Source organism: Sorex araneus, chromosome 3 (assembly GCF_027595985.1).
Source record: "Sorex araneus isolate mSorAra2 chromosome 3, mSorAra2.pri, whole genome shotgun sequence".
Taxonomy (NCBI): Eukaryota; Metazoa; Chordata; class Mammalia; order Eulipotyphla; family Soricidae; genus Sorex; species Sorex araneus.
The window spans coordinates 159,954,381-159,980,956 of record NC_073304.1 but is presented as its reverse complement, the minus strand read 5'-3'; the positions used below and the strand labels follow the sequence as shown (position 1 = coordinate 159,980,956).

Here is a 26,576-nt window from a genome sequence, read left to right as displayed (position 1 = left end):
CTGCGGTGGACTTGCTGGGCACCATGAGTGGAAGCTCTCAGGGAGGAGGTACATCTCTGGGGAGGAGAGGCGAGAGAGAATCAGGTCTGTTACCAGGGGAGGTTCTGTGACCGGGGGTGGGGGGTGGGCAGTTGGCTGTCAGGTCCTTTCCTGTTCCTCCATTGTTTGCTTCTAATTCTCTGCCAATGACAGAGATGGTGATGTACATGCATCTTCGTGTGGCGTGACACAAAGGCGTACTTCAGACTCAGACTCAGACAGACTGCTTAGCGCCTTCCCTGGATGCGCCCACCCTTGGAGATCAAAGGCTGAGCATTTCCCTATTCATCCTGTGACAATGGACAGTTGTGGTCCGAGAAGCAAACAGGAATGCTCTGCGCCAGAGGCACTCTCCTGCAGAATGAGTGGGACGCCCTTGGTATTGAGGACACATTCTGAAAATAACATTCAGTGGCCACCACCACATGACTCAGTGGAGGGGCCTTCATTCTGCAGGAGAGGAGGGCTGCTAAGAATGGCAGGAACCACCCACAGATGGTCTGGGTACCAGTTGCATCAACAGATGCATACACAACACAGCCCTGTTCTCTGAAGCATCCAGCCAAGCTCCCATCGAGTTCTCCACTGTGTACATTGAAACCAAAATAAATAACCCAGGAAAATCTGCACATGTCGATGTGTTGGGGGTATAAGAGAAAGCCGGCAACAGGCCCAAGAGGAACTGAAGACATTTGGCTTTTCTCCTTCTTGCTTCATAATTTATGTAAGCCGAAGCATGAGATCACTTTCCAGCTTTAGCACAGACAAAGACACCCCACATCCCAAACAGCAAGTATAATCTCTCCTGATGGATGGTTAGATCTTTCAGAATCTGTCCCCATCTACCTAAGTAATTTCAAGTCCTATGGATGCTCCACTCTAACCAGCCAGTCCCCTCACAGGGACACCTTCCTCCTGGCTTTCACTCTAACTTCTACTTCCTGTATTGACTCAAACTTGTGTTACGAGAGATCATACCGTCCTGCTTCACGTAGTACATCTTCCTTTGTCTCAATTGCAGCTGCAGCTGCCTTTGACGGCTGGAGCTCATCAAGGCTGGCATGCTTTTCATATCTCCCATTGCACAGATGGGGTGGAGGTGAAGAACCACCATCATGAAGAGCCACCACTCTGCTCCATTCTGATGTTGCCAGTGTGCCAGCAGTGGTTACTAGGAGCTTGCACTGAGCTGCTAAAGTTTTGCACTGAGCACCTACAGTCCTTGGTAGACAAGCCATCGATGCCGATTTGGGCTGAAAGATCTCTTGGGGCACAAAGATGGACCCTCCCAAATAAAAAGGAGCTACTGAAACCAGTCCGGCTTGCCAAGGGTTCCTATCTGCTACTTACCCAGAGGTGACAGAAGTGGGAAGGTAAGTGCTCAATTCCAGAAGTCTGCCTCTAGGTGGCCAAGACAAGTGTGGTCAAGTGCAATACTATGTGTCTTCCTTCTAATTGCCTTTGAGAAAGTTCTAGAATTATGTTCCCAGTCACCTGGTGCTGGGATATGTGTGGACAGACATGTTCGCTCTCTAGGCCCTGACTTGAACCTTCTCTCCCAGTTAAGATCAGAGAAGTTTTCCCTGTTCGAGCTGGCTGTGGAAGCTGCAGGTGCAGCTATGTCTCAATTGGGCACTGAAGGATGGGTACGTTTCACAGAAACAGAAAACAGGAAGTTGTCTTCCTTTGAGAAAAGAGGTATCTTACTTGGACAGCTGATCTTCAAGCTTAAATAGAGTCACTCTTTTTTTGAATAAGAAACATGAGTGTGACAATAAACATAGGCCCTCAGCATAAGAAGGAAGCCTGCTCCTTCTATAGATAGATTCTGAATACTTCTCACAAGAAGAAGTGAGATATCTGATGACTAATGGGATGTCAAGGGCACAGTTTGAAGCTGGTTCATACCAAATTTAAGAGAAGCCAGAAGGACATGAAAAGATCTGACAATTCTGGGGCTGGAGAGGTAGTACAGGGGGCAGGTCATTTGACTTGCCAACATCCAACCTGAGTCCAATCTTCAGCACTGCAGATGGTCCTCCAAGCCCTACCAGAAGTGAATCCTGAGAGCAGAGCCATGAGTAAGCTCCGAGCACAGCTAAGTGTGGCCCCCAAACAAAACAAACAAAAAAGATCTAACAGTCTAGAAACCTGTGTCTTAAAAAAAAAATAAAGCAAGGAGGGTGCATTAGCAGAAGTGCTCTGATAATGGACTCTCATAGTTTGGATATTTTTAATTAGAGCACAAGCTTTAGAGGGGCAGAAGGCATGTCTCACATTTTCCAGTTTATTGCCCTGAGCATCTGGCTCACCACAGAACAGAGAGAAGCTGCTGCTCAACGGTGCCTTACCGACAAGCGTGAGTTTGGGGCAGAAGAAAAGAATTCTGGGGTGTCTGCCATGGGGGAGATGCTTTCTCCTTAGGAAGTGCCTCAGAGCCCCTCAACAGTAAAGGGTGACTGTGTTAGGGCACGAAGTTTGGAGGCTGAGGTCCCAAGGACGAACACTCATCTGCTCCTTTCCCATCTCCAAAGACACACCACACCTGGTACCAATCATGTCACTCCAGGGCCAGATCAACCAGAGGGAATACTCAGCCTCTGAGTGCTGGGAGGAAGGAGGAGCCATAAACCAATAGCTCCAATCAACCTGCAGGAGGTCACGGGATCTGCCCAATGTTCCCTGCCCTTCCTCTCCCCCCTACTGATGTTGGTAGCAAAACAACAACAACAAAAATTCTGTCCCAGCAGAGAAGCAACTTATGGAAGAAAAGGGAAGCCAGAGGGAAAACTGGGCTATATCAAAGCCAGCCAGGGACCAGGGGGTCAACATTCATCGGGGCAATCTAGATGGACGTCTGGTGTGAAGGGGTGAAGGGAAGCAGGAGGGTGTTCAGAGCAAATGACTCAAGCAAGATGCAGAGCAAATGACTCAAGCAAGCCAGTGGAAGAGATCAAAGATAAAACGCACGCTAAATACATGTGTCTACAAATATATGCACGAACACATGTTCATACAAACACTCATGCATGTGAGTCACATACACAATTGAGAATAGGCTCCCCCGAGCACTGGACATGAGAGCAGAACAACATCAAAATTGTGGACAGAAAGGAACCAAGTTGGCTCCTATTTTCTCACAGTGAGGAAGTTGCACCCTTGAAACTGTAGGCCAGCAGAGACTCCATGGTTTCTGCCTCTCTGGGACACCTGTAGCTGATCTGATGTACTGCTTTTATATCAATTCTGCAGTGACTTTTCCCTAGCATTATTGGTTGCCTGGGTTTTCTTCTGCCTGCCTCTGGCTTATCTATGGTCTCCTGATTTCAATTTTTGCTGCTCCTTAGTCTCTGCTGAGCCCTGGTTTCCCAGAAACATTGGTGGACTGGTCTAAACACAAGATGTGGGGTATGTGTGTATGAGTGTATGTGCGTGTGTGCGCGCGTGCGTGCGTGCATATAATTGTGTAAACCTGTGCGCAGAGGCATGTGTGCAGTATGTCTATGTGTGTACATATGGGTGCATGTACGTGCAGTCCCATGCACTGTGGACCATGATTGCTTATTTTCTCTTTTGTCATTTCCCCAGGTCCCCAGAGGGAGGCAGCTGGGGCCCTGAAGCCACCACTCTAGCCACACTGGCACCCGGGGAAGACAGGAGAGGTTTTGAGATGCCCCGATTCGCCTCTCAAAGCAGAACCAGTCTTTTGGCATTGGATTTTATAACTCTATTAGAGTTGAGTTGAACATATTTTGCGCTATGGTAGCTGATTGATTATTTTTCACTTCAATGGCGAACTCACTGATTTACTTATTATTTTAGCTGATAACATGAAGATCTGAAAATTACCAATCCTCAGGGGGCTCTGAGAGGCTTCACTGAGCCCGGCTTTCTTTGTGCTCTCCTTCCTCTCTCCTTCCGCCACCCAGGACCCCTCCACTCACTAGTGGGGAGGAAGCCCATCTCCCCAAATCTACTGAAACCTCCTAAGACAGCGGGTTTGCAAGGACTGTTTCTACCCAGGAAGGCCCCCAGAGGCCAACCCATGGGCTCTTGAGGGCGGTTCCTTCCCCAGGCAGTAGGGGAGAGCTGACCCCACAGGTGTCCTCTCCTCCGAGAAACAAACACTCTGAATGTGCCCCAACAAGTTATTTCTTCTAGGAGCCAGACACACCCCTCCTGGAGAGTCCCATCTCTCTGGGAACGAACACAGGAGCAGGAGCTGGTGCAGCCTTTGGCTTTCCCTGTCACCCACCGGCCCAAACATGCTTGATTGAGGTGCCTCACATATGATGCCCAACCTGAGACGTGGCCGAGCACTGGAGAGTGGCCTGCTTGCCACCCCAGCCTAGCGTGTGGGGGCATGAGATTTTCCCTAGGTCCTTGCTGCTGCCCTGGGTTTGCAGCCAGAACCAGAGGAAGAGGAGAGGAGGGTAATGAGGTCACTGAGGGAACTGAAAAGTAAAGAGTGAGTTTGCTTCAACCCCAAAAGCAAGCATTCCTCTAGCAAACAGCAATCACTTTGAAAGCAATTGGCAGAAAGCTGGCTTAATCCTTGTTCTGGAGGTACTTGGAGCTGCCCGCAGTTTTTAATTAATACACTGGGCTCCCCAACTAAGGGGGGGGAGGTTGGAGAGCATTAACAGATTTACTTACCCGCGCAGAGGAGAGCGATTTGCAGGAAATGCCCTGGCTGCTCGTGGACCCTGGAACGATCCCTCCTTCCCTGTGTGTGAAGATTGGGGGTTGGTCCTACATGAGCCCGGAGGGCAGGCAGGGGGCCTGCGAGCCTCTTTGTGCACTCGGCCCCTTCCTTCCACCACGTGTTCATCCCACATGAACGTCAGGAGCAGCTCTGACGCACGGAGCCACACAGCATCTACACTGAGCGAGCACAGTTACAGCATGGAGGCTCAATGAGGTGTGCGAGCCAGCAAGCCTTTTCACCCCGAGCGCGCAGTCAGAGGTTGGCAGCGGGTGGCCCAGAAAGGACCTTCATCCAACTGGGCTGGCATGCTGATCTTGAACTTCCCGCCTCTGGAATGATGGCGTCCTTGAAGGAGCAGCCTTTCCAGAACATTGGAGGTCACAGGGCAGAAAAGAAACTCAGCCTGTTCTGTACTGGGCTCTACAGAGGCTGGACAAGTGAGCAGGCACGGGCTGGACACATGGAGGAGTGGACGGAGATCCAAATGGTTCGGAGCAGAGCCCTGTAAAAGGTTCACGGCCAAGGGAGACACTGTCCAAGACCAGGAGTCTCAAGGGGGCAAGATGAGGAGAGAAGGGGGGCTTGTCCATGTATGGAGGGTCCACGCATACTCTGAGACACACCATCAGAGTCCAAAGGCAAGTCTGCACAAACAAAGGCACTGTGCTCCAAGTAGAAGGTCACTGACAAGCAATACATCCAAAACAAATGAAAAATGGGTCAAGAGCACTGAATAGACCTCTCTTCTAAGCTGATAGACAAAGGGTCAACAGGTCCAGGCAAAGATGCTGGACATCACTCGCACTAAGGAAATGTAAATTAAGCCAAAAGGAGTTACCACCTCATGTCTGTACAAATGACTGTTACTACTAAAAAGACAGTGCTGGGAAGGAGGCAGTGAAGGAGAACCTTGCACCTGGCTGGCTGGTGGGGTTTCACACTGGGACAGCTGCTGGGGGGTGAGGAATGGAGGAATCCTCTGGGCATCTACCCCAAGGGCCCAAAGAAACACTTTCAAAAACATATGCACTCCTATGTTCACCGTAGCACTGTTCACAGAAACTGAGATCTGGAAACAATCTGAGTGTCTGAGAATAGATGACCGGATAAAGAAGCTGTGGGATATGTACCCCATGGAATACTATTTGGCTATAAGAAAAAAGCACAGTGGCCGTGCTGGGCTCTGAGCTCCCCACTCTGATGGTTTCAAATCTGGCTGGCTAGTGCCATCGTGTGCCCTTAACTATTGCCCTGGAAGCATGGGTTGACAGCTGTGCCAACAAAGGCAAAGGGCGAAAAGTTCTGAGGAGGGGACACAGGAGGATGGGTCCATAGTGCCTCAGAGGGGCAAGAGACCAAGCATCCATATGAGAAACACACTGATGTCCTGTCACTGAACGCCATTGCATTCCTGTTTGTCTGGCCAGCACCCCTCTGTGGCTACCTCACAGACTTCGAACCACCTCTCGACTTCATCACTCACCTGTGCTCATTCTTTGTTCTTTCATTCAGTCATTCACTCAATGAGCCACTCAGTCACTCATACAGTCACTTAGTCAGTCACTCACTCAGTCACTCACACAATCACTCACACACTCACTCTTTCAGTCACCCATGCAGTCACTCACACACTCACTCACTCACTCACTCAGTCACTCACACAATCACTCACACACTCACTCTTTCAGTCACCCATGCAGTCACTCACACACTCACTCACTCACTCACTCAGTCACTCATGCAGTTACTCACACAATAACTCACACAGTCACTCACTCACTCTCAGTCACTCATGCAGTCACTCACACAGTCACTTACTCACTCTCTCACTCAGTCACTCATGCAGTCACTTGCTCCATCACTCACTCACTCACTCAGTAACTCACTCAGCCACCCAGTCACTCATGCAGTCACTCACTCACTCACTCACTCACTCACTCACTCACTCACTCACTCACTCACTCACTCACTCACTCACTCACTCATGCAGTTACTCGCTCCATCACTCACTCACTCACTCACTGCTCCCTGCCCTCCGCCAACCAGCTCTTGCTGGGAGCTAGTGCAGCCCTGAGGCCTCCTGGCCACCCCCTGCTTGGGGCGCCTGCCCGCCTCACCCTCCTGTGGTGGGATCTTTCTCTTCTGGTTAGTGGCTCCTGTGTCAGAGTCATTCCATCTGACAAAGTCTCTCCTCGTCTGAAGCTCCCTGTCTCCTCATATCTTCATCAGTGCATTTCCACATGCCTAAGCATTTTAATGGCATATGGTTCCAGGGGGGGCACTCCAAATGAGAGAAAATTAGCAACTGTGCTTATTGGGCTAAAGCGAACGGCTGGCGGGGAAAGTTTTCTTCGAAAACACCCTGGAAGAAGCGGCTGCCCGAGGAGGCGTGAGCGCCATAAAAATGCTGATCTTCCTGCAAGGGGCAGGCACGGGGAGGGGGCTCCCCCGGGAATGTGTCACAGTCATTAATTTGTTTAATTTATTTTTTTTTTCCTGCCTCTTCTCGCACGTCACCGTCGGGCCTACCCATTAGAACAAATTGCACTTTGGAAATATCCGAGTGCTCCGCTTTTCCCATTAGGCAGAATACAAAGCCACAATGCCAGGCTCCAGCCCAGTGCCTCTGCACCCAAGATCTTCTAGCACTTTCCACACTTGCAGCTGAGCCAGTCCGTGGTCTGACAGGCCCTCCTGGTGGGGGCAGGGGGAAAGGCAGTTTCTGCACCCCTCGACCTGGAGGAGGAGGCTTTGAACCCACTCTAACGAGTTGACTCCATCTGCCTCCCCACGTTAGAGTCTCTTGAGTAGAGGGACTCACGCCCTGTGTCTCCCCACTGTGCCCTCAGGAACCCCAGAGTGGCAGACCCTGGGCCACTGTGGCTTCGTAGGGCCCCGCCTGGGGAGAAACCCCCAGCCTGGCCGTGCCCCCTCCAGCCGGTGGCTCCCACTTCTCCTTCCTCCTCCTGGCCCACATCTGACGGGGCCGCAGGTGGCGGGGAACACAGCTCAGGCCCGCAAATCCGTTGGGCGATGGAACGCCCCTCTCGGACATGACTGTCCCTTCTCTGGATGGAGTCTTCCTGGCACAGACCAGCCAGGGAGATGTCCAGGGGTGACACAGGGGCAAGAGCAGCCTTCTGGTGGAGTTCATCCCCAATTCAATCGCTTAATCAATGGCTGAGAAGGTAGCAGTATTCCTACATTAAATTAAAAATAAAAAAGAGCAGCCTTCTGTAATTCTCTCCTGGCCTGCCAAGGGCCCACACTCCAGCAGTTCTAACTCAGGCCAGAGGCCAGTGATGGTCCACTTCTCTACATCTGTGGACTGGTGGTTGAAGAGCAATGGCCTAGAATGAACTTGAACTCTGAATTTCAAGTCAGAGATGAACTGTCAAATGCTAGAAGGTTTTTGTTTGTTTGTTTGGTTTGGTTTTTGGTGGTTTTTTTGTTTTGTTTTGTTTTGTTTTGTTTTGTTTTGGGTCACATCCGGCAATGCTTGGGGGTTACTCCTGGCTCTGCACTCAGGAACCACTCCTGGCAGTGGTTTTGAGGGATCACATGGGATGCCAAGGATTGAACCCAGGTCAGCCACGTGCAGAGCAAATGCCCTCCCTGCTGCTCTATCACTTCAGCCCCAGTGTTAATTCTTTTTTAATTACAAAAACTTGCAGAAGGCTGGCCAGGGGCAGTGAGTGCTCAGATCCATCTCACTGGGTGCTCGGCCCACACTGTCAGTGAGGCCTTTCTGAGTCTGAGAGAGAAGGGATACAGGGAAAAGTGGTGGCGATGCATCTCCTACTCTCTGAGATGGGGCCGAGAACTTTCTGAGAAGCAGGGGTCCAGAGTGCATGCAGTTCTCAGTCCTGCTCTGTGCTTCTGGGTTAATGTGAGCCCCGTGAGGAGGGGGGTTCTGGGTGCAGCCTTTCTTTCCAGGAGAAGGCAGTGAGGGGGATCACGAGGTCCAGGTTGGTCTGCAGACCCAGTATGGAGCTAGCACTGTGCTCCCTGGCAGTTGGATCTGGACAAGAGCTGCCCCTCACCTGGAGAACGGGCAGAGTCATGGGTGTGAGGCAGCTTCTTTGTGCTGCTTCGCTGTTTACCAGAGCAGCTGGGACCGGCTCCACACTCCTGCAACTCCTCAGGGTGCCACAGGGAGTTTGCTGGGAGAGTTCAAGGAGCTAAGGCATGGAGAGTGCAGTGCCAGCACTTAACTACCATGAACAGGCCCTTCTGGGAGTCACGGTGTACAGGTAAAAGATAAAACGGCAGGACATTGGAGAGGCCGGAGGAGAAGGAAGAATTACATACTTGTGATCATTCGTCAGGCACCAGGACAGAAGACGGGAAGCGGGGAAGTCCTCAGGGTGCCCAGGTCCTAAGTGGACTGCATGAAACTCCCTGGGGTCCCCAGGATACTCCAAGGGAGTGATGGGTGAAAAATTACCTCGAGGTGGGCAGAGCATGGCACATATTTTGTCCTCTGCAGATATCCTCCTGATTTAGTCATTTCTCTCTCCCTTAGTTTCCAGAAAAATGCTTGGTAACTCTCAGATACTTAATACAGTGCTAGTGTAAGGAGGAAGGGAGGAAAGGATGAAGAAAGGAAGGAAGGAAGGAAGGAAGGAAGGAAGGAAGGAAGGAAGGAAGGAAGGAAGGAAGGAAGGAAGGAAGGAAGGAGGAAGGAAGGAAGGAAGGAAGGAAGGAAGGAAGGAAGGAAGGAAGGAAGGAAGGAAGGAAGGAAGGGAGGGAGGGAGGGAGGGAGGGAGGGAGGGAGGGAGGGAGGGAGGGAGGGAGGGAGGGGAGGGAGGGAGGAGGGAAGGGAGGAAGGTCCTGGGGGAGTATGGAAAAAGACAACCACTGAGAAGACCTTCATTCCATAAAGGAACAGAAGAATTAGAAAAAAGTGAACATATTTGCCAGAAATACATAAAAGCCTCATTCTCCTAGAACAAATCTGAAGTGAGAAAAACTGAAGCAGGCAGTTATCTTCGGAGGAGGCGCGCTAAGAGCCTAACGACCCCCACGGGGTAGGAGAGGCCTGCGTTGTTTTTGTTTACCATTTCAGATAAAGCAAGCTGGAGACACAGAGACAAACCCAATCTTTGCAAAGAGGCCCTGGGGTGTGTTTCAAGCTCTCCCAGCTCACGCTGCCGCCACCGAAGGCCGGGAGTCCAGGGCCCTGCCACATGCGAAACTCCTGCAGCTCCATTAATCACACTCATCAAGATGGATCGGATTTGAATTGCGGTTCCAGGCAGTCACTAAGTGTCCAGAGAGCAGACTGCTGAGCTGGCTCCTGGGCAAACAGAGGACCCAGGACATCACACGAGGCTGGACGGGAGCTAAGTGAGCCAGAGAACTGCAGACAGTGGAGTCCCAGAGCGGGGCTCGGCCCAAAGACCTGGCCCCCACTCCGCCTCCGCCTGGCATTCACTTCTCACTGCATTTCTCTCAACTAGTGGGAAACATCAACAGACACGGAAAAAAAAGCTGAGTTACTGGCTAGACAGACACAAAACAAGAGACAAGAGGGTCAGCTGTCGGAGGAATCCAGCCTTCCAAGAGTTAGCTTCCTAAAAGGAACTGCTACTGCGGGCATCCCTTATCAGACATGCAAATCCGGGCACACACACACACACACACACACACAAGTGCACACACACAGACACACACAAAGTTAACTTCCTTAAAGGAACTGCTACTGCCGGCATCCCTTATCAAACATGCAAACGTGGGCACACACACACACACACACACACACACACACAAGTGCACACACAGACATGCACACCATCCTTGGAAATTTGGAAACACTACTGCTTGCAAATGGGCCCATTAAAAACCAATAAATCAATGGGAAAGGTATATAAAAAAGTCTCATTTATCATAAGATGCATCAGACAGGTTTTTGAGTTTTACATACATTTATTCTAGAAATCTGTTTATCTGTGCAACATTCCAGGACAAAATGCTTTGTGATGAACCGTTCTCTCTACTTGAATCTATATGCAAAGCAATTAAATCCAACCCCCAAAGACAAGAGACTATGAACAGAGGCCGCACAATTGATCTGGCAATCTGGCACTCCACAGCCACTCTGCTCCCTTTTGCAGATTGTCTCCCCCACCACACACACACACACACACACACACACACACACACACACACACACACACACACACACACACACACACGACAGTCGCCTTCTCTTAGGAACGTGTTTGCTGTGTCTTACATGCAGGAAGATTCCCTGACTGGGCCTGAGACGCAGGGGGACACTGTGCTGGACACAGTGTGAAGAAGCTGCCCCAGCCAACAAAGTTCAGGCCCTTCCCAGGAGCAGCCTGCAGAGGGCGCTGGCACTCAGCATGTCCCGGGCAGTATCTCTGCAGATTGTACAGGTAACAGGTAAGGGTAGGAAGCACGGAAAGGAGAATGTCTCTGGAAGAGGGGCACACCTTAGAGAAAGTTCCAGAGCATGAGGCTTCTGTATTCTTAGCCCATGCGAGTTGTGCCCAGCTGTGGAACCCGGGCAAATGCCAGGCTCTAGCACTGGCAAGGGGTCTAGCACTGTTGGGTTTTATTTCCCCTTTTTTTTGGGGGGGAGGGGCATACCCAGCAGTGCTCAGGCCTTACTACTGGAGGTGCTCGAAGGAGCATATGTGATGCTGGTGATCAAACCCAAGTATCTGTGTGCAAGGCAAGTGCCCTACCTGCTGTACTGTCGCTCCAACCCCAGTACTACTGCTTCTTAAGAAAAAAAATAATTCAGGAGCTGGAGAGATAGCACAGCAGGTTAAGGTGCTTGATTTGCAAGCAGCAGGTCTTGGTTAGATCCTGGGCATACTGTATGGTCCCCAGAGCCCTGCCAGGAGGGGTTCCTGAGTAAGCCCTGAGCACCGCCAGGTGTGACTCACCTAGCCCCTGCCCAATTAAAACAGTGTTCAGTGAGGCAGTGCACTCCTGAAGTTGAGGCCCTGAATTTGGTCTCTAGAACCACAGAGTCCTCAAGCACCACCAATGTGGTCCTGGCTCCCCCAAGCACTGCTGGGGGTCACCGCCCAAAAAAAATAAAAACATAAACACAAATCTTGCAATGAAAGTAGCTCCTGAGTGTCTAAATCTGCGTGTGTGCTCGGGATGGTGGAGAAGCACACGGAACCCTGCCCGGTCCCTGGGATCAGCCCGGCTTCTCTGGGTTTGGGAGCCCAGCTCCACACAGCAAGCCAGGCTTCAGAGCTTCCCATCAACAGATTTGGAGGAAGATCCAATCCATGTAGACATAAGCCCGGCTGTAGAGACCAGACCCCCTGCCCCACCCCACAGTTAGATCTCAAACACTCAGTGACTGCAGGGACCACCGAGTCTCATTGATCAGACCCCACCAGGAGTTGGCAGGCTCCGTGCCTCCCCCCAAGCCCTCCCCATGAGAAAAGCCGTGAAAACCAGATCCAGAGTTTCTGTATAACACCCCAGAGCACCCTGGAGTGCCCCCACCACCACCCTCCACATACCCTCCCCGCCCCTAGCCCCCTCGAGAGCGTGCCAACAGCTGGTGTTATCAGCGCCTGCAAATAAGGATTTATTAGAACAGAATCAAGTGCCAGACGGGCAACTGGCAGCGCAGATGAAGAAGACCTCAGGATCCGCGGGGATGTTGACTTTTTACCAAGGTCAACACTGAGATTTATTGACCCGAGAGGTAAATATTGATGAAGGCTCAGGAGGTCAATATCTGCCCCGAGGCAAAGTCAATCTTGCCAGAGACACTCCCTGCACCCCACCCCGCCCCCCCAAAAAACATATCTGTATTCAGTAGACTCGATTCCCAGAATGAGCTAGCTGGGACCCAGATGAAGCGATGCCTTTTCATCAGATGGCCTAGGGCAACGGGAAGCAAGATTAATACTAAGCACTTGGTGCTCAAAGCCTTTCCCAGCCTTCACAGAGGGCACCGTCCTTTGCCAGAGGGGTGACGGTGTCGAGCTCCAAACCCAGCAGCCAGGTCAGAAGAGCCAAGAGAAGGTTCAATAGTTTACCTGGGGCCGTGGGGGATGCAGCACAGGAAGCAAGGTGAGCCGGGGACAATGGAGGCTTGGGAGTGCTGCAAGGGTCCTAGGCAAAGGCTGTCAGGGAAGGTCCAGGCGAAACCACTCAATTCAAATGACCTCACTGAGTTCATCCATTTCCTGCAGTTTAAGTGGGACTCGGTCAGTTGTACTGCTTCTTTATGGGGGTGCTTAGGGTGGGGGGTTCTATCCTTTGAACCATGACTCTCAATACTTTGATGCAATAGTGTCTGGGGCGGCCCCAGGCTGGGCTATGCAGCAGAGAGGATATAGTCCTGACTCCCGGGAGGGTCAGTCTGAGCAGTGTTTGGGAACCAGGCAGTACTGCAGTGGGCAGAGGGAGGGCCCTGGTAATGTGGACTGGGGAAAGAGACTATCTGGAACTCAAACCAGCCCCAGGGCAGGAAGGTCTTGGAAATACAGGAGTCTGGAAAACCTCTGAGAGGCAGAATTCCTCCCCAGAGTCCTCGGAACTCCTAGGAAAAGGAGTGACCCACAGGCAGGAGCAAAGGCGTGCAGGAACGTTGAAGATGGCCAGCAGTTTCAAGATCTCCTAGACAGCCCCCCTTGCTCCCAACACACTTGGGAGGCAGTGTGGCCAACCATATGAAAACTGACTTCACGGAGACGAGGCTGCGCATTTCCCCTTTGGGGGTCACCTGGTTCCTCTCTGCCTGAGACGTGCGCCCTTCCCAAATGCTCCGTCTTGGGGAACTTTGCTGCAGCTGTCTCTGGGATGCGTTTGGCTCTCCCCAGAGAAGCCTGAGCTCTGTCTAGGGCATGAAATTCTCCCTCTTTATCCTCACTGTTACCAAATAAAGAGATTCACTCTTGGTCTCCTTGGTCAAACGCTTTCTGTGAAGGCAGGTCATGGCCCAGAGGAGACAGTCCCTAAGGAGAGACTGGGGCTGATGCCCCCTTGCCCTGGAGGTTCAATTCTTCACTCTAGCTTGCTATCTATTGCGGGGAATAATGCCAGGGCCATCCAGATTAAGTGGGACTCGGGCACCATTTAACACCGTGGAGATGGGGAGGTGCCAAGTCTGTGCCATGCAGGTGCTCAGATCGGATCCTATTAGACCAAATTCTCCAGGCACCTCCAAGATAACCCAGATGGGTGATAAGGAAAGTGTAGGCTCCTCTCTCGAGTCTGCCACCTCTCTTTACCTCACTGCACCTGCACCAGGTCCTGGAGGGAAGCCAGGACATCTGCAGACAAAGTATTTGCCCCTGTCCTCTGCGTCATCTCCACAAACCAACGCCCAATCCAGTTCTTTTTTCCTTTCCTTTCCTCTCCTCTCCTCTCCTCTCCTCTCCTCTCCTCTCCTCTCCTCTCCTCTCCTCTCCTCTCCTCTCCTCTCCTCTCCTCTCCTCTCCTCTCCTCTCCTCTCCTTTCCTTTCCTCTTTTCCTTTCCTTTCCTTTCCTTTCCTTTCCATTTGTTGTTGTTGTTGTTGTTTAGGCAACACCTGGTGGTGCTCAGGGCTTACTTTCAGCTTCATGCTTGGGGATCACTCCTGATGGGCTCAGAGGACCATATGGGCTGCCATGTTTGAATCTGGGCCAGCTGTGTGTAAGGCAAATGCTCTACCTGCTCATCTACCACTCTGGCCCCACAACACCCAATTCTTAAGTAGTGAAGTTGCGGTCCTTGTATGAACAATGGAATACTATGCAGCTCCAAAAAAGAACCAAATCATGCAATTTGCAGCAACATATATAGACTTAGAGATCATGCTGAGTGTAGTCAGAAGGCAAGGCACAGATACAGAATGACCTCTCTCATATGTGGGACTTAAAGACACACATCAAGGTAGCAACAAAGATCTAAAGGCAACTTAACAGGTGTGGGGGGTAACTGATCCACACAATATAACTGGGAGTGAGAGTTGGTCAACATCCTTGGGGGATGGAGATGGATACATGGGTGAACAGTGTGGTGTTAGAATTATGTCCATGAGAAACCATAATCTAGAAGTATTATGAGACAAAATAATAAAAAATAAAAACAATAACAGCAATGGCAGTGAAGAGTGCATGGATGATGACGGAGACAGCACACCTGGATGGATACTCTGTCTGCACAACAGTTCCCAGACGCCAGGTCTCAGCAGTGCCTGGGTTTGTCCAGGGGTTCTTGGTATGGACAAACATCCCCCATACCAATATGCAAGTAATTGGCATCTGTATGGATGCATCCAATTAACTATTTTTTGTTGTTGTCTCAAAACTGAATTTTAAATATTTTCTGGCTTTAACAAGCTCTGCTAATGGAGAGGAGAGAGACAAAGACAATCCCAAACACGGGCCAACCCCATACCATTATCAGCTTCACACCCATGCTAGGGAAGGACCCAGGGGGTGGGGGTGTGCAGGGGGTGGAGGGTGGGGGCAGGAGCATGCCGGTTCCATCTGCTTGGAAAGGAAACTCATTCACTTGGACAGATATCCAGGGTGAGCTGAGGCGGGCTCTCTGAGGTCACCGTGACGTCTGGACTCTGCATTAAGGGGGAGCCCCGCCTGGTTCACAAGCCTAGTTCCACCCACTGTGATCCCACCTGGCAGGCTCCCCGTTCTGCCTCCTCTCTTCATCTCTCATCTCTTCCCTCACTCTCACCCCTTAAATCCTCCCATGACAGTGGAATTTTGACAGCAGGCTCAGGGACACCTGCACAGGTGAGGCAGCCCCGTCCCCTCTGGGGTCCGGTCACAACTGCTTCCTGGTCTCTGTGATGCCGAAGTCCAGCACTGCTTGCCCTCCCCTGCACCCTCTGCCCTCCTCTGCCTGGGAGCATCCAGCTTGCTCACTCGTGAATGGGAACCAACACCGCCTTCTGAGCCAGCTGCCTGGCAGCTTCACCGAGGCAACCATGCTCAGACACGCGGCCCCCTTTCTGATGCCGAGATCTCCACCGCTGCCACTCCCACAGCAGTCTGCGGAGTAAATGGGGAGTCCTGCAGCATGCCGTCCCCCCAACCCTGGGCCCCGGAATACTTGAGTTCACAAGGCTCCAGCAAGGTTTCTCCTCAACTCACTCCCTTCCTGTGGGCTCACCCACAGCAGGACTGGGAGTGTCTGCAATGCCGAGGGTGCTCATGGCCCCGCAGCTGCTCAGGAACCTTCGGGCTCAGGTACCTTTGCGCCTGAGTGACGCACAATGGCTCAGGTCCCTTTGCACCCGTCGCAGCACACATACCTTGGCAGCTGGAGCAACTCATGCATCTTTGCACCTGGAGCGGCTTCCATAGCGGCGCTCCTGGGCACAGCTCACACACCTTCGCACCCGTGTCTTCGGGAAGGGAGGCTGGGATGCTCAGCGATTCCTCCTGAGCCTGTGAATCACGTTCTTTCTCAACGAGCCTCTCCTCAGGGCTCAGCTCCTTCAGTCTCCTGCTGCTCTTTCTCCAGCCCACTGCCCACTTCAAAGAACAGACCAGTTCTGGGGCCCTCACAGCTGGGGCGTGCTGCAGCAGGGCTAGGCACCAGCCAGCCCCGGTGCTCTCAGGCAGGCGTGCCCACGGAGCGTGTGTTCCGGGCACTGCCTGCCAGCGCTACAGAAGCCATCTGTCTGCGGGGAGCCACTCCCAGCGATGATCAAGCGATCATGCCAGGCTGGCACTTGAACACGATCTCCCACATGCAAAACCGGTGTCCCGCCATCCCCCCAGCCCTCCAAAGCTAACTTATAGAATAATAAGAGCCACCATAGCAATGAAATGGGTCTTTTTGCGCCCTTCCCTCTGGATTCCGATTCCCATGGCTCATTCCATCTTCACAGTGATGCACCTGGCAGATGAGGACCAGGTCAGCAGAAAGCCCTCGTTCTACGGAAGCGAGTGCCCTGCAAGCATGAGATGACCAGTCTGATCCCTGGTACGCCCCACACTCCGCACCTGCTGCTCCACTGCCTGCGATCCCCAACGCCCTGAGTGATTTCCAGCCAGACCCTGTGCAAAGCAACGTGACTACAGAGCTGGGATCACAGTGAGTGCGAAAACTGAGTGAGAGCCCCGCTCTGAAGCGCCATCTGCAGCACCCCATCCACAGCGGGGCAGAAACCATCTTCAGCAGACCAGCCCCCGGTGCCTTTTTGTGTGTGTGTGTGAAAATAAACACTAGTTCTCAACTGGGGGCAATTCCCCACTTTTCCTTAAAGACAACTGACGAGACTAGACATACCACTGCTGATGACAACTGGGGGCTCCTCAAGACAAAACAGGAAACAGCCCATCACAGCCAAGAAGGGGACAGCCCAAAGGGTTGCAGCACCAAGGTCCAGGGTCCTGCCTTAAACTCATGTTCATGCCAGTAACAGAATTCAGACTTCCCCCTAAGCCCAGACCTGCCCTCTGCCCCTAGCCCATCTGTTGCAACCCCTTCCCAAGAAACTTGGCTGCTCTCTGCAAAGGATTCTGGGATGCTGCAAAGCAAGTTAACAGCTTTACACGCAGAGTTGTTGGAATCTGGAAAGCCGCGGGAAAAAAAAAGTTATTTTCATTTTGCTTTTTAAATTAGTTTGGGAGTTGGTGTTCTTCTTTACATAATTACAAGCTGACAAACATGCCTCTGTATTTTTTTTTAATTAACAGATATTTGTATTCAAGTTCTCCAAATTACACGCCGCAGCCTGCACATTACAGGACAGCTGCCATGCTCCAGATGCGGGCAATAACCAGAACACGGTAATGGGGGAAGAGGCACAAGAAACGGAGGGAGGAGAAGGGAAAGTTAATGCATCGGGATGGAGAGGAGCAATTCGTGTCTGTGTGTTTGGACTTTTTCATGGAGATGAATACCTTCGATGCACCCCCCGCCCCGATTTCCAGCTCCGTCTGAACATGTGGGAGGGAAGCCGTCTGGGTCATTCATTGCTACCATCAAAGGCTCACTCGTGCCTTGTAAAAGCAGATTACAGATGAAATGGGGCACATATAAATGTTAACAGCGTACGGAGAAACTATTCAAATCGCTCCTGTTTACAAGCACCCTATTAAATGCGCCGAGTTCCTCCCGAAGAAAGTGGGTCTACGACACACATGCTGTTGTCTTTATTGATTTGGCCCATTTCTAAGACTGCCGTCCACCCCACCCGCTCCCTCTGGCCGCGGAACAGATTCTCGGGACCCCTGTCATGATGCTTAGGAGGTCTTGAGGATAGAGAGCGGCCGAGAGACAAGGAGCGTTCCTGCCAGTGGCCTGCTGGCATTGCCATGTGAGCCTAGAGAAGGGTATCATCTCCTTGGGCTGCACCAAAGGTGGATAGTCGCCAGAGGCTGGGCCTCCTGTCAGCCTCACACACATGTCCGACAATCCGAATAGATGTTGAATAGGGAGGGGGAGCTCAGGGTGCGGGGCCTAAGGAAAACAACTAGGGAGAGAACTGGGCTCTCCAGCCTCTCACTGGAGACCCAGAACCATCAAGACAAAGCTTGGCCCAGAGACGAGAGGGCACTGAGGTACCAGTGGGGCTGGTTCTGAACTGGAGGGAGTAAGTAGGGCAGGGCTCAGCATTGAAGGGGGATTCCTTTCACCTTCTAAGCCACTGGCCTTCCAGAGAGAAGGACTGAGGCAGGACCCCATGGGGGAAATGTCCGGGGCGGGGCATTCAGCAGGGTGTGGCCAGCTCCAGGAAGGTGGACAGCTGGGCTGGGTGGGCTGGGAACGCCCATGAAGACTGAGGAAAGCAGAGTCAGGAAGAGTGAGCAGGGTGAGGTGAGCTGGGGCAGAGGGAGGAGGACGGTACCCAGAATAGTGTACAAGACAGTCCCCAGGAAGGGAATTCCACCCGAGAGAGTGGAGAAGAGGCAGTAGGATGAGGGACAGCCCCGGTGTTGATCTAGCTGCTCCTGCATCGTGGAAGGACATGGGCAAGTGGAGGCAACTGACCCACTCACGTCGGGGTCCCCTTGAAGGGTGGAGGTGGGGAGGAGTGAGGACAGCTGTCTATGTTTTTCTCTTCCAACTTCTTCCAACCATAAACTCCTCAGAACCTGCACCATTTCAAGGTCCAAATCACTGCATCACTGTATCACTGTCATCCCGTTGTTCATCGATTTGCTCAAGAGGCACCAGTAACGTCTCCATTGTGAGACTTGTTGCTACTGTTTTTGGCATATTGAATACACTATGGGTAGTTTGCAAGGCTCTGCTGTGTGGGAGGGATACTCTCAGTAGCTTGCTGGGCTCTCCGAGAGGGACAGAGGAATCGAACCTGGGTAGGCCATGTGCAAGGTAAACGCCCTACCTGCTGTGCTATCGCTCCAGCCCAAGGTCCAAATACTCCAACAAAATACATACGAGGGATTGGTATTTCTTGTCAGCAAAGTCAAGGAGGGGGAAGCAAAGAATGCTTTGTGTTAATGCCAGGAATCTGTGCTAAGACATGTTTGGTAGGAAAACTGGGCTGAAATGCAGCTTTGAGGCAAAGAGCCCAGCAGCCAAACTACCCTTCGTTGACAACGCCACCTAGAGGTGGAATCTGGAAACGTAGTCTCCTGGAATTATATTCTGGGATTACACACATTTGAGAAATTGCTCTTCCTGCTTTTCACTAGTCACAACTGTTAATACCACTATTTCCCACACTCGTATACATTTCTCTTGGGCTGCCTCTTTATTTTTCTTGATTTTAACTAAGTTTACCAGGAAGTTCACCCTTTTTCTTTGTCACTCTTCCATTCTCCCATTGCCTCTAAGACATTATTCTAATTATTACTGATAGAAAAGCACAAAACTGAGTGACAGTGCTGAGCCAACCAGGTGGAAATTCACAGACTGAAAACAAAGTGATGCAGAAATAAATAAGTACCAATGATACCTAAAATCCTTCGAAGCACTCTGGCAATATTTCAAGGGACAAGGAAAGTCTGTGGTGGACCAATCTACTGACCTCTAAAGAAATTTAATATTTTAACCAAGGACAAAATGACAGAGTATGTTCAATCATATCTTTGTTTGCCTGATTATTGATTTACTGGTGAGTTTACAGGTGTTGTGACAGCAGTGTTTTCTATTGTATGCAAAACTATGAATTTAGAGCATTTCAAAATTCCTAGTTGAGGATGATTTTGTGAATGGGCTAAGGAACCCACTTTAATCTGAACACGAGTTCCATGAAAACGTTTCTTGCTGAGTTCCAAATCAGTGAGATCCAAAGAACAGTAGAAATTCTTCTGCATTAGGAGTGGATTGTCTTAGGGGCACCTAGACAGAGGGTTCTGGTAACCTGGTGGTCTGCCCCCTGGCTCCAGGATTCCTCATCTCCCTCCTTCCCAGTGTCCTGGGCTCAGGTCATTTTTGGAACTGAAATATAAGACAAAACATTGTTTTTCACTCTTTGCTATAATGTATTGTCTATCTCCTCTACCTAAGAGCTCTTTGCCTTCCTCCCTGTCTCTTTATTGTCCTTTAAGAAGCAGAATCTTACTTAGAGGATTTTGACTATTTATGAGTAGAATATATTATCTACCTGTCTGGTGGCATAAATCCCAGAAATGAAACTGGAGACATGTCACAAAAAGCCCAATGCTTGGGAGGCAAAACCATCAGTGAGAAAAAAAAAAAAATCAAGGTGGGTTTCTGAAGCCTGACCCTATGGGGGCTGTCGAAGCCTCACATTCAGCACCCCAGTTTGCCCGTCATAACCTGAGGATAATGATCCACCTGCAATCATTAGAAGTGGCCTGCACCATCTCAGCAGTCCACAGCTAGATGTGGGATTTGGAGGATGCTTTCTCTCCATACTGTTGTCTGACCTTGAGGCATCCTTGAGAGTCTTTATTTCTGCACAGGGGTCGGGGCAGGATCAGGTTCCTTTAAGTCAGCAATCCTTGGAGTGGGAGTTACTGGAGCAAGGAAAGTGAGCAGCAGACCCGTCTGTCTGCTTTCAGCAAAGTGCAGGTGTGAGAACGCAGCCGGCACACACGCCTGGCACACAGCGAATGCGCCTGTTGTACGGGCTGGCGCGTATGGTCAAAGGGACAAAAAAAGGCATGGGGCAGCCCTGGTCTGTGAGAGTCCGAGAGTCCTAGAGTCCATCCTGTAAGGCTTGTGGGAGAGAGAGGCAGGGGGAGTGGCCACTCAGAGGTGCAGGTATACCTGCTCTGTGTGGCTCTGGCTGGATGTGCATACAGACCAGAGGACAGTGACTGGACCCAAGGAGGCAAGAGCATCTGAAAACCCCATCAGTCCCAGACAGACAGATGGAGGGATGGACAAACTGATGCAGGATGGAGAAACTATCTGCCTCCCTCTTTCCCTCTTTCCCTTGCTCCCACACAAGATGGCAAACCCATCGCCATGGGTATATGCAGAAGCTCCTCAGGTGTCTTGCATTGGCACCGTTGGGAACCCCGGGTGAGTGTGAGGATGTGTCAGCATCTCCTCACTGGACAGCATCCCAGGGCACATGAGCTGCTCGTGGTTCCTGGGCCTGACAGCAGTGAACACACCTCCTCATGGACACACGACCCCTTCACTGGCTGGGCCACCCTCATTATGCTCCTTCACCTGCAGGAACTCCTCCACTGAGGAGGGGTCGTGTCTACCCACCAGGCCTGCTGGGGCACAGATGTCCCTCCCATCTGGACAGAACCAGAAGTCCAGTGGCTAGTTTTCCCACAGCAGACCCTGGGCCCCGTCATGGCTGATCTGACCTGCTCCCAGCCTTGTCCTAGAGGGTCCTTGAACTAGGAAGAGATGGACCAGAGCCCTCCTTCCTGTGGGACATGCAGTGAGGTGATAGCTGGACATCAGCGTGATAGCTGGACACCAGGGTCGGCTGTGAGAGGGAAACACCAGGGTCGGCTGTGAGAGGGGGACATCAGGGTCGGCTGTGAGAGCTGGACATCAGGGTTGGTCATGAGAGGGGGATACTAGGGTCAGTCACAAGAGTTGGACACCAAGGTCAGCTGTGAGAGAGGGAAGCCAGGGCTGGCCACAAAAGCTGGTCATTAGGGTTGGCCACAAGAGCTGGATGCCAAGGTCAGCTCTGAGAGCTGGACACCAGTGTCAGCCGTGAGGGCTGAACTTCAGGCCAGCCATGAGAGCTGTCAGCAGCAGGAGTTCTGCCAGAGCATTGAGGGTTCACTTATGAGCCAGTTCATCAGCTCTTCTGGAACTTTCGCAGCCCTCCTGGTATGACCCTCTCCTGAGGGTCACCTCAGAGACCCTGGCGGCCACAGCACAGGCTGCCTGTGTCCTGGTCTCCTGCCCTCCTGCCTGCATTTCCTCTGACCTTATCTCCACCAACACCAGGCAGAGGAATAAGGTGGTGGTGGTGAGGGGGTCCTTTATGCCCCACCCTCTCACATGATCCACCTCAAAAGGGACAGAGAAGCAGGAAGGAATGAAGCTCCACTCTCCAAAGCCGACGGGAATTTCTATGTGTCTAAGATTAGAACCCATCGAGGCTGAAACAGTTTTGCAAACACCTTATTTCACCACCAACTATTTGGAGTGTGGGGGGCGGGGAGGCATAAACGGAAGGCCTAGGCCAATGTGTTTGGTAGTCACAGACTCTTAAATAACGAGTCACACATTCCCCCAGCACCAACACATAGGGGTGCCTGGCTCCTGGCTGCAGAGGCAGGAGTGGGGTCAGGAGCGGATGCAGCCCTGTGGCGGGAAGGGTCGAGTCCACAATGTCAGTGGGTCCAGCCCAGGGGGCGCAGGGTCAGTGACTGCTCCAGCTGCTCCCACAACCCCGGAGTACTGGCATCTGAGCCCAGTTTCTTTCCACAACAGCCGGTCCTCCCACCCTGGGCATCTCCATTCATTTGTCGGAGAACGTTGCTCTCAGCCACTAAGGAGACAGGTAAGTTCAGACTCCCCGGTCATGCAGAAGCCTCTTGACCAAGGAGCTCAGGTCTGAGGGGAAGAGGGAAGAAAAGAAACACGTTCTGCAGAGCTGGGAAGGACTCGGAGTCGTGGCCACAGTCGTTGGCAGATCCACGTGAGTGCACGGACATAAAGACGTCGAAAAGCAATGATGCATACCCAGGTGGTGACACCGTGGCGAGCAGGGTCTCAGCCCACCTGGTTGTGTGCATTCACTGGGCAGGTGTTGATGTCAGGGACAAGCACTATGTGGGCAGCGACTGAGATGACAGTGGCTTTTCCCAAGGGACTCTCTTCCCTGGTTCCAGGGGGGTGACCTGGGGCTCCTGACCTGTCCGTTTGACTGCAAGTTCCCTGGGGGCGGAGACCATAGTGGCCAGCATTGTGCTTGTTTCTACCATCCCCCCTCCCCCGGCACCAGCAGGGGCCCCAGATGCCATCAAACAGGATGGGTAGAGCACCCCCAGGCAGAGCACTCGGGGCTCCCAGGAAGTGCTGGCCACTATCCATCCTCTTCCCCTTCTTTGTCTCTCTTTCCGTCCTTCTGTCTGCTATGCCTCTCTGGCTCCATTATCTCTGAACTGGAGCTGACTATTTTTTCCCCCAGAGTATTATATTTCTTCAATTGAGCTTTAAGGCAGTGGAGGATGCGGCGGGAGGGGTCCCCTGGTGTGAATCCTGCTGCTTCCTGTCACCTCTTAGGCATTATCCAGTCTCCCCCAAAAGGGGCCTGTTGATGGCAGGCTGGCTGCCTAATGAGGCCACCGATTTCCCTGTGAAGAGCCTTTATTCTGGAACGTTCTGTCTCCCAACTTCTTGGTAAATCCATGGCCGTATTTGCCAACTGCTTCCTGCATGCCAGGCAAAATACCCAGAACGTGGGGAATGCCCGGGTCCCCTCCTCCCTCCGGTGGCTGGCAGACAAGTGCAGAGACCTTCTGATTAGGGGGCTGTCCCCAAGCCACGTGGAGAGATCTGACTTGTGAGATCCCAGGACAGCAATTCTGTTCATCGGCGGCATCTCTTCACCTTCGGGCTGCAGATCAATGGGATGAGAAGCACCCGGGATGCCGCTTCCTTTGTAATTTCCCGGACTCCTCCTGGGATTAATGAAGCGGAAGCTCTGTGAATCAAGGTATTGAAGTTGCTGGAATCTACAATTTAAACAAGCTCCCCAGGTGATCACCGTGCTCCGTAAAGATCCAGGCCTTGCGTTTCCCCACTGCCATGTCACTGGGCGTTTCCTTCCACCCGGCCTCCCGGCACAGACCCCCGCGCAGGCCGTTTGCATCTCTGGCTCTCCAAGCCCCCACCAATGCATCACGCTAGCCGGTCAGCAGCTCTCTTAGCTCAGTGGAATATCTCGTCCCCGACGTGGTCACCCCAGCGTGAGGACCTCAGAACTCGGCAACTTCCTCAGCCTGGACACAGTCTTCAGTCTTCCCAGAGGGGACCTGTGTGCACTCTTAGAGATTTTTTCTCTTGGGGCCACACTTGGTGATGCTCAGCGTTTACTCCTGGCTCTGCACCCAGAAATTACTCCTGGCAGTGCTTGGGGGGGCATATGGGATGCCAGGGATCAAACCCAGGTCAGCCTCAGGCAAGGCAACCCCCCACCCACTGTACTATTGCCCCACTTCCTCTCACCCCCTCCCCCATGTCAACTCTTGGTAACCAGGCCTAATTATCCTCAAACTTGGGGTTTCAGTGAATGAAACCCCCTTAAGATACTGGCAGACTCTTGGCAAGAAATTTATCAACTTTATGAATAATACAACAATACCACTACACAGGGAGATTAGGATAAGTTTCAAGGCCACTTAAGAGAGAGAGAGAGAGAGAGAGAGAGAGAGAGAGAGAGAGAGAGAGAGAGATGTCAGGGGTCATCCAGATAGTACGGAGGCTAAGGCATTTGCCTTGCATTTGCTGACTAGCGTTCAAATCCCATCACCACATACAGTTCTCCAAGTACCACCAGGGGAATTTCCTAAGAACAGAACCAGGAATAGCCCCGGAGCCTACAGGGTGTGTCCCCAATCCAAAAAATAATAATGATGAAAGGAATTTATAAATGAAAAAATGCAACATTAGCATGACTTGGTCCTCGTAAGCAGAAGCTGGTCTCCAGTGCCCATGCAGACTTCGGGTGACTAAAAGCCAAGAACTACTCTCTTGCAAAGATACACTTTTTCTGGATGAAAGTTTCCTGGCCACTGTCTGCAGAATCTATTTTCATTCACTTCTCCATCATAAGTTCAAATACTTTGGGATTTGGGGGTCACAAAGTGTTTGGGGGCTATTTATGGTCCTGTGTTTGAGGGTCAACTCCCAGTGGCGCTTGGGGACCATGCAGTACCTCGAATTGCACTCCGGACTCCATTATGTAAAGCATGCATTTTGCCTGTGGAGCCATCTCTCTGGCACCTGTGCTTCCTTTTTTCTTTCTTTTTTTTTTTAAATCATGGTATTTCCCCAGCTGCTCCTGTTGTCTAATATTTCTTGACTGTTGTTCACCCAGAACAATTCCAGGATTCAAGACCCTGGGAGGTTAATTTTGTTGGATCCGGCAATCAGGTTTGTTTTAAATATCTGATGATCGTCATCACAAGAGCTAACGTTTATGGATCCTCTATCACTTGCAGTTCGGGCACAGAATGTTCTACATTCTCTCGATGGGTCTGGGACAGAGATTCTGGCGATTTCTCTCTCACAGACGGTCGCTGGGCTGTCATACTGTGTCATGGATCGCTCTTGCCACGCGTGAGTCAAGTGCCAGAGCAGGCACCGAAGCACTCATTTGGAGTTGGCAGTGTGTCCCCTCGGCCTCCCCGCGTCCTACCCCAGATCTGGTTCCCTTATTTCCCAATCAAGACTGCACCCTTCAAATGCCAAAGATGCTACAGAAAATATACTAGTGGGGCTGGGCGGTAGCTCCAGGGCTGTGACCTGGATGCCGCCCTCTGTGCCACTGGTGTGACCCCCGAAATATTTAGGGACGATCATCACCAAACAGAAATTGAGAGCTGGCTTCGCCCCCCGCTCGCTTCTCAGGAACAGCCCTCCTTCCGGGGAGCTGAGAAGTCGCCATCTATCCTTTCTTGGGGTTCTCCTTTGTGTGTGAAAGCTGAACTCCTCTGGGGTAGCCGTGGCCACTGGCCTCTGGCTCACCTTGTCCTCTCTGCTTCCCCTCGGCGAGAGGCCGCCTCTCACCCTGGCCGCAGCTCCCTTGGGCCCCGGGGTTCTCCGGGAGCCACCTCTGTGCTACTCATCCTGCTCACAGGCCGGGACAGCGTCTCCACCCCTTTACCTGGGCCCCCACTCCACGCGGTCAGCCATGGCCTCCCACGTGTCTTCACGGACCCATCCCCACACACCATCCTGGAGCCTGGCTCGGGTCTGGCCTGCGGTGTCCTGATCCCCTTAGCAGTCTCCACCCCACCCCTAGGCCTCCGCCAGATCACCAGCTCGTTCGCACCTTTGTGCCCTCAGCCAACTTGAGCGAAGCCCCTCAGTGCTCCTGGAGATTTCCTGGGGAGGACACGGCCAGAACTGACCAGAAGCTCCATTAATACCGGTGGGGAAAGTTAACTTTGACTCTCCTTTCCTTCTTTCCCTCTTTCCTCCCAAATTTCCTCCCTCCCTCCCTCCTGCCTCCCTCCTTGCCTGCTTCCTCCCTCCCTCCCTTCCACCCTCTCTGCCTTCCTGCCTTCCTGCCTTTTTGCCTTCTTTCCTGCCTTCCTTCCCACTACCTCCTCTTCTGTTCTGAGCTGCCATCAGCCCTGGAGGAAGTTTCCCCACCCTGTGGGGTGCATTCCTGCCATCTGCTCCCACACAGATGACTCGTGGCCCCCTCCCCCGAACCCCATCTCCCCTCACGCTGACTGTCGACTCTTCCTCAGCCTCACACACTCCTAAGTGAGA

General features: G+C 52.0%; 1 protein-coding gene across 9 annotated transcripts in view; it reads right to left on the bottom strand.

The window, feature by feature from the left end:
- Positions 1–26,576, bottom strand: part of KIRREL3 (kirre like nephrin family adhesion molecule 3) — a 446,874-nt gene that overhangs the window by 400,600 nt on the left and 19,698 nt on the right. The window contains exon 1 of one of the 9 annotated variants that reach the window (XM_055133994.1): positions 16,094–16,311. The exons of 7 other annotated variants lie outside the window; for them this stretch is intronic. Coding sequence is in view for 1 of the 2 variants with exons in the window: in XM_055133990.1 (XP_054989965.1) it covers positions 16,015–16,036 (22 nt within the window). In the remaining variant the exon portion in view is untranslated. Of the gene's footprint in view, positions 1–16,014; positions 16,312–26,576 lie in introns of those variants that run through there. One more of the 9 variants, XM_055133990.1, reaches the window with a different exon arrangement.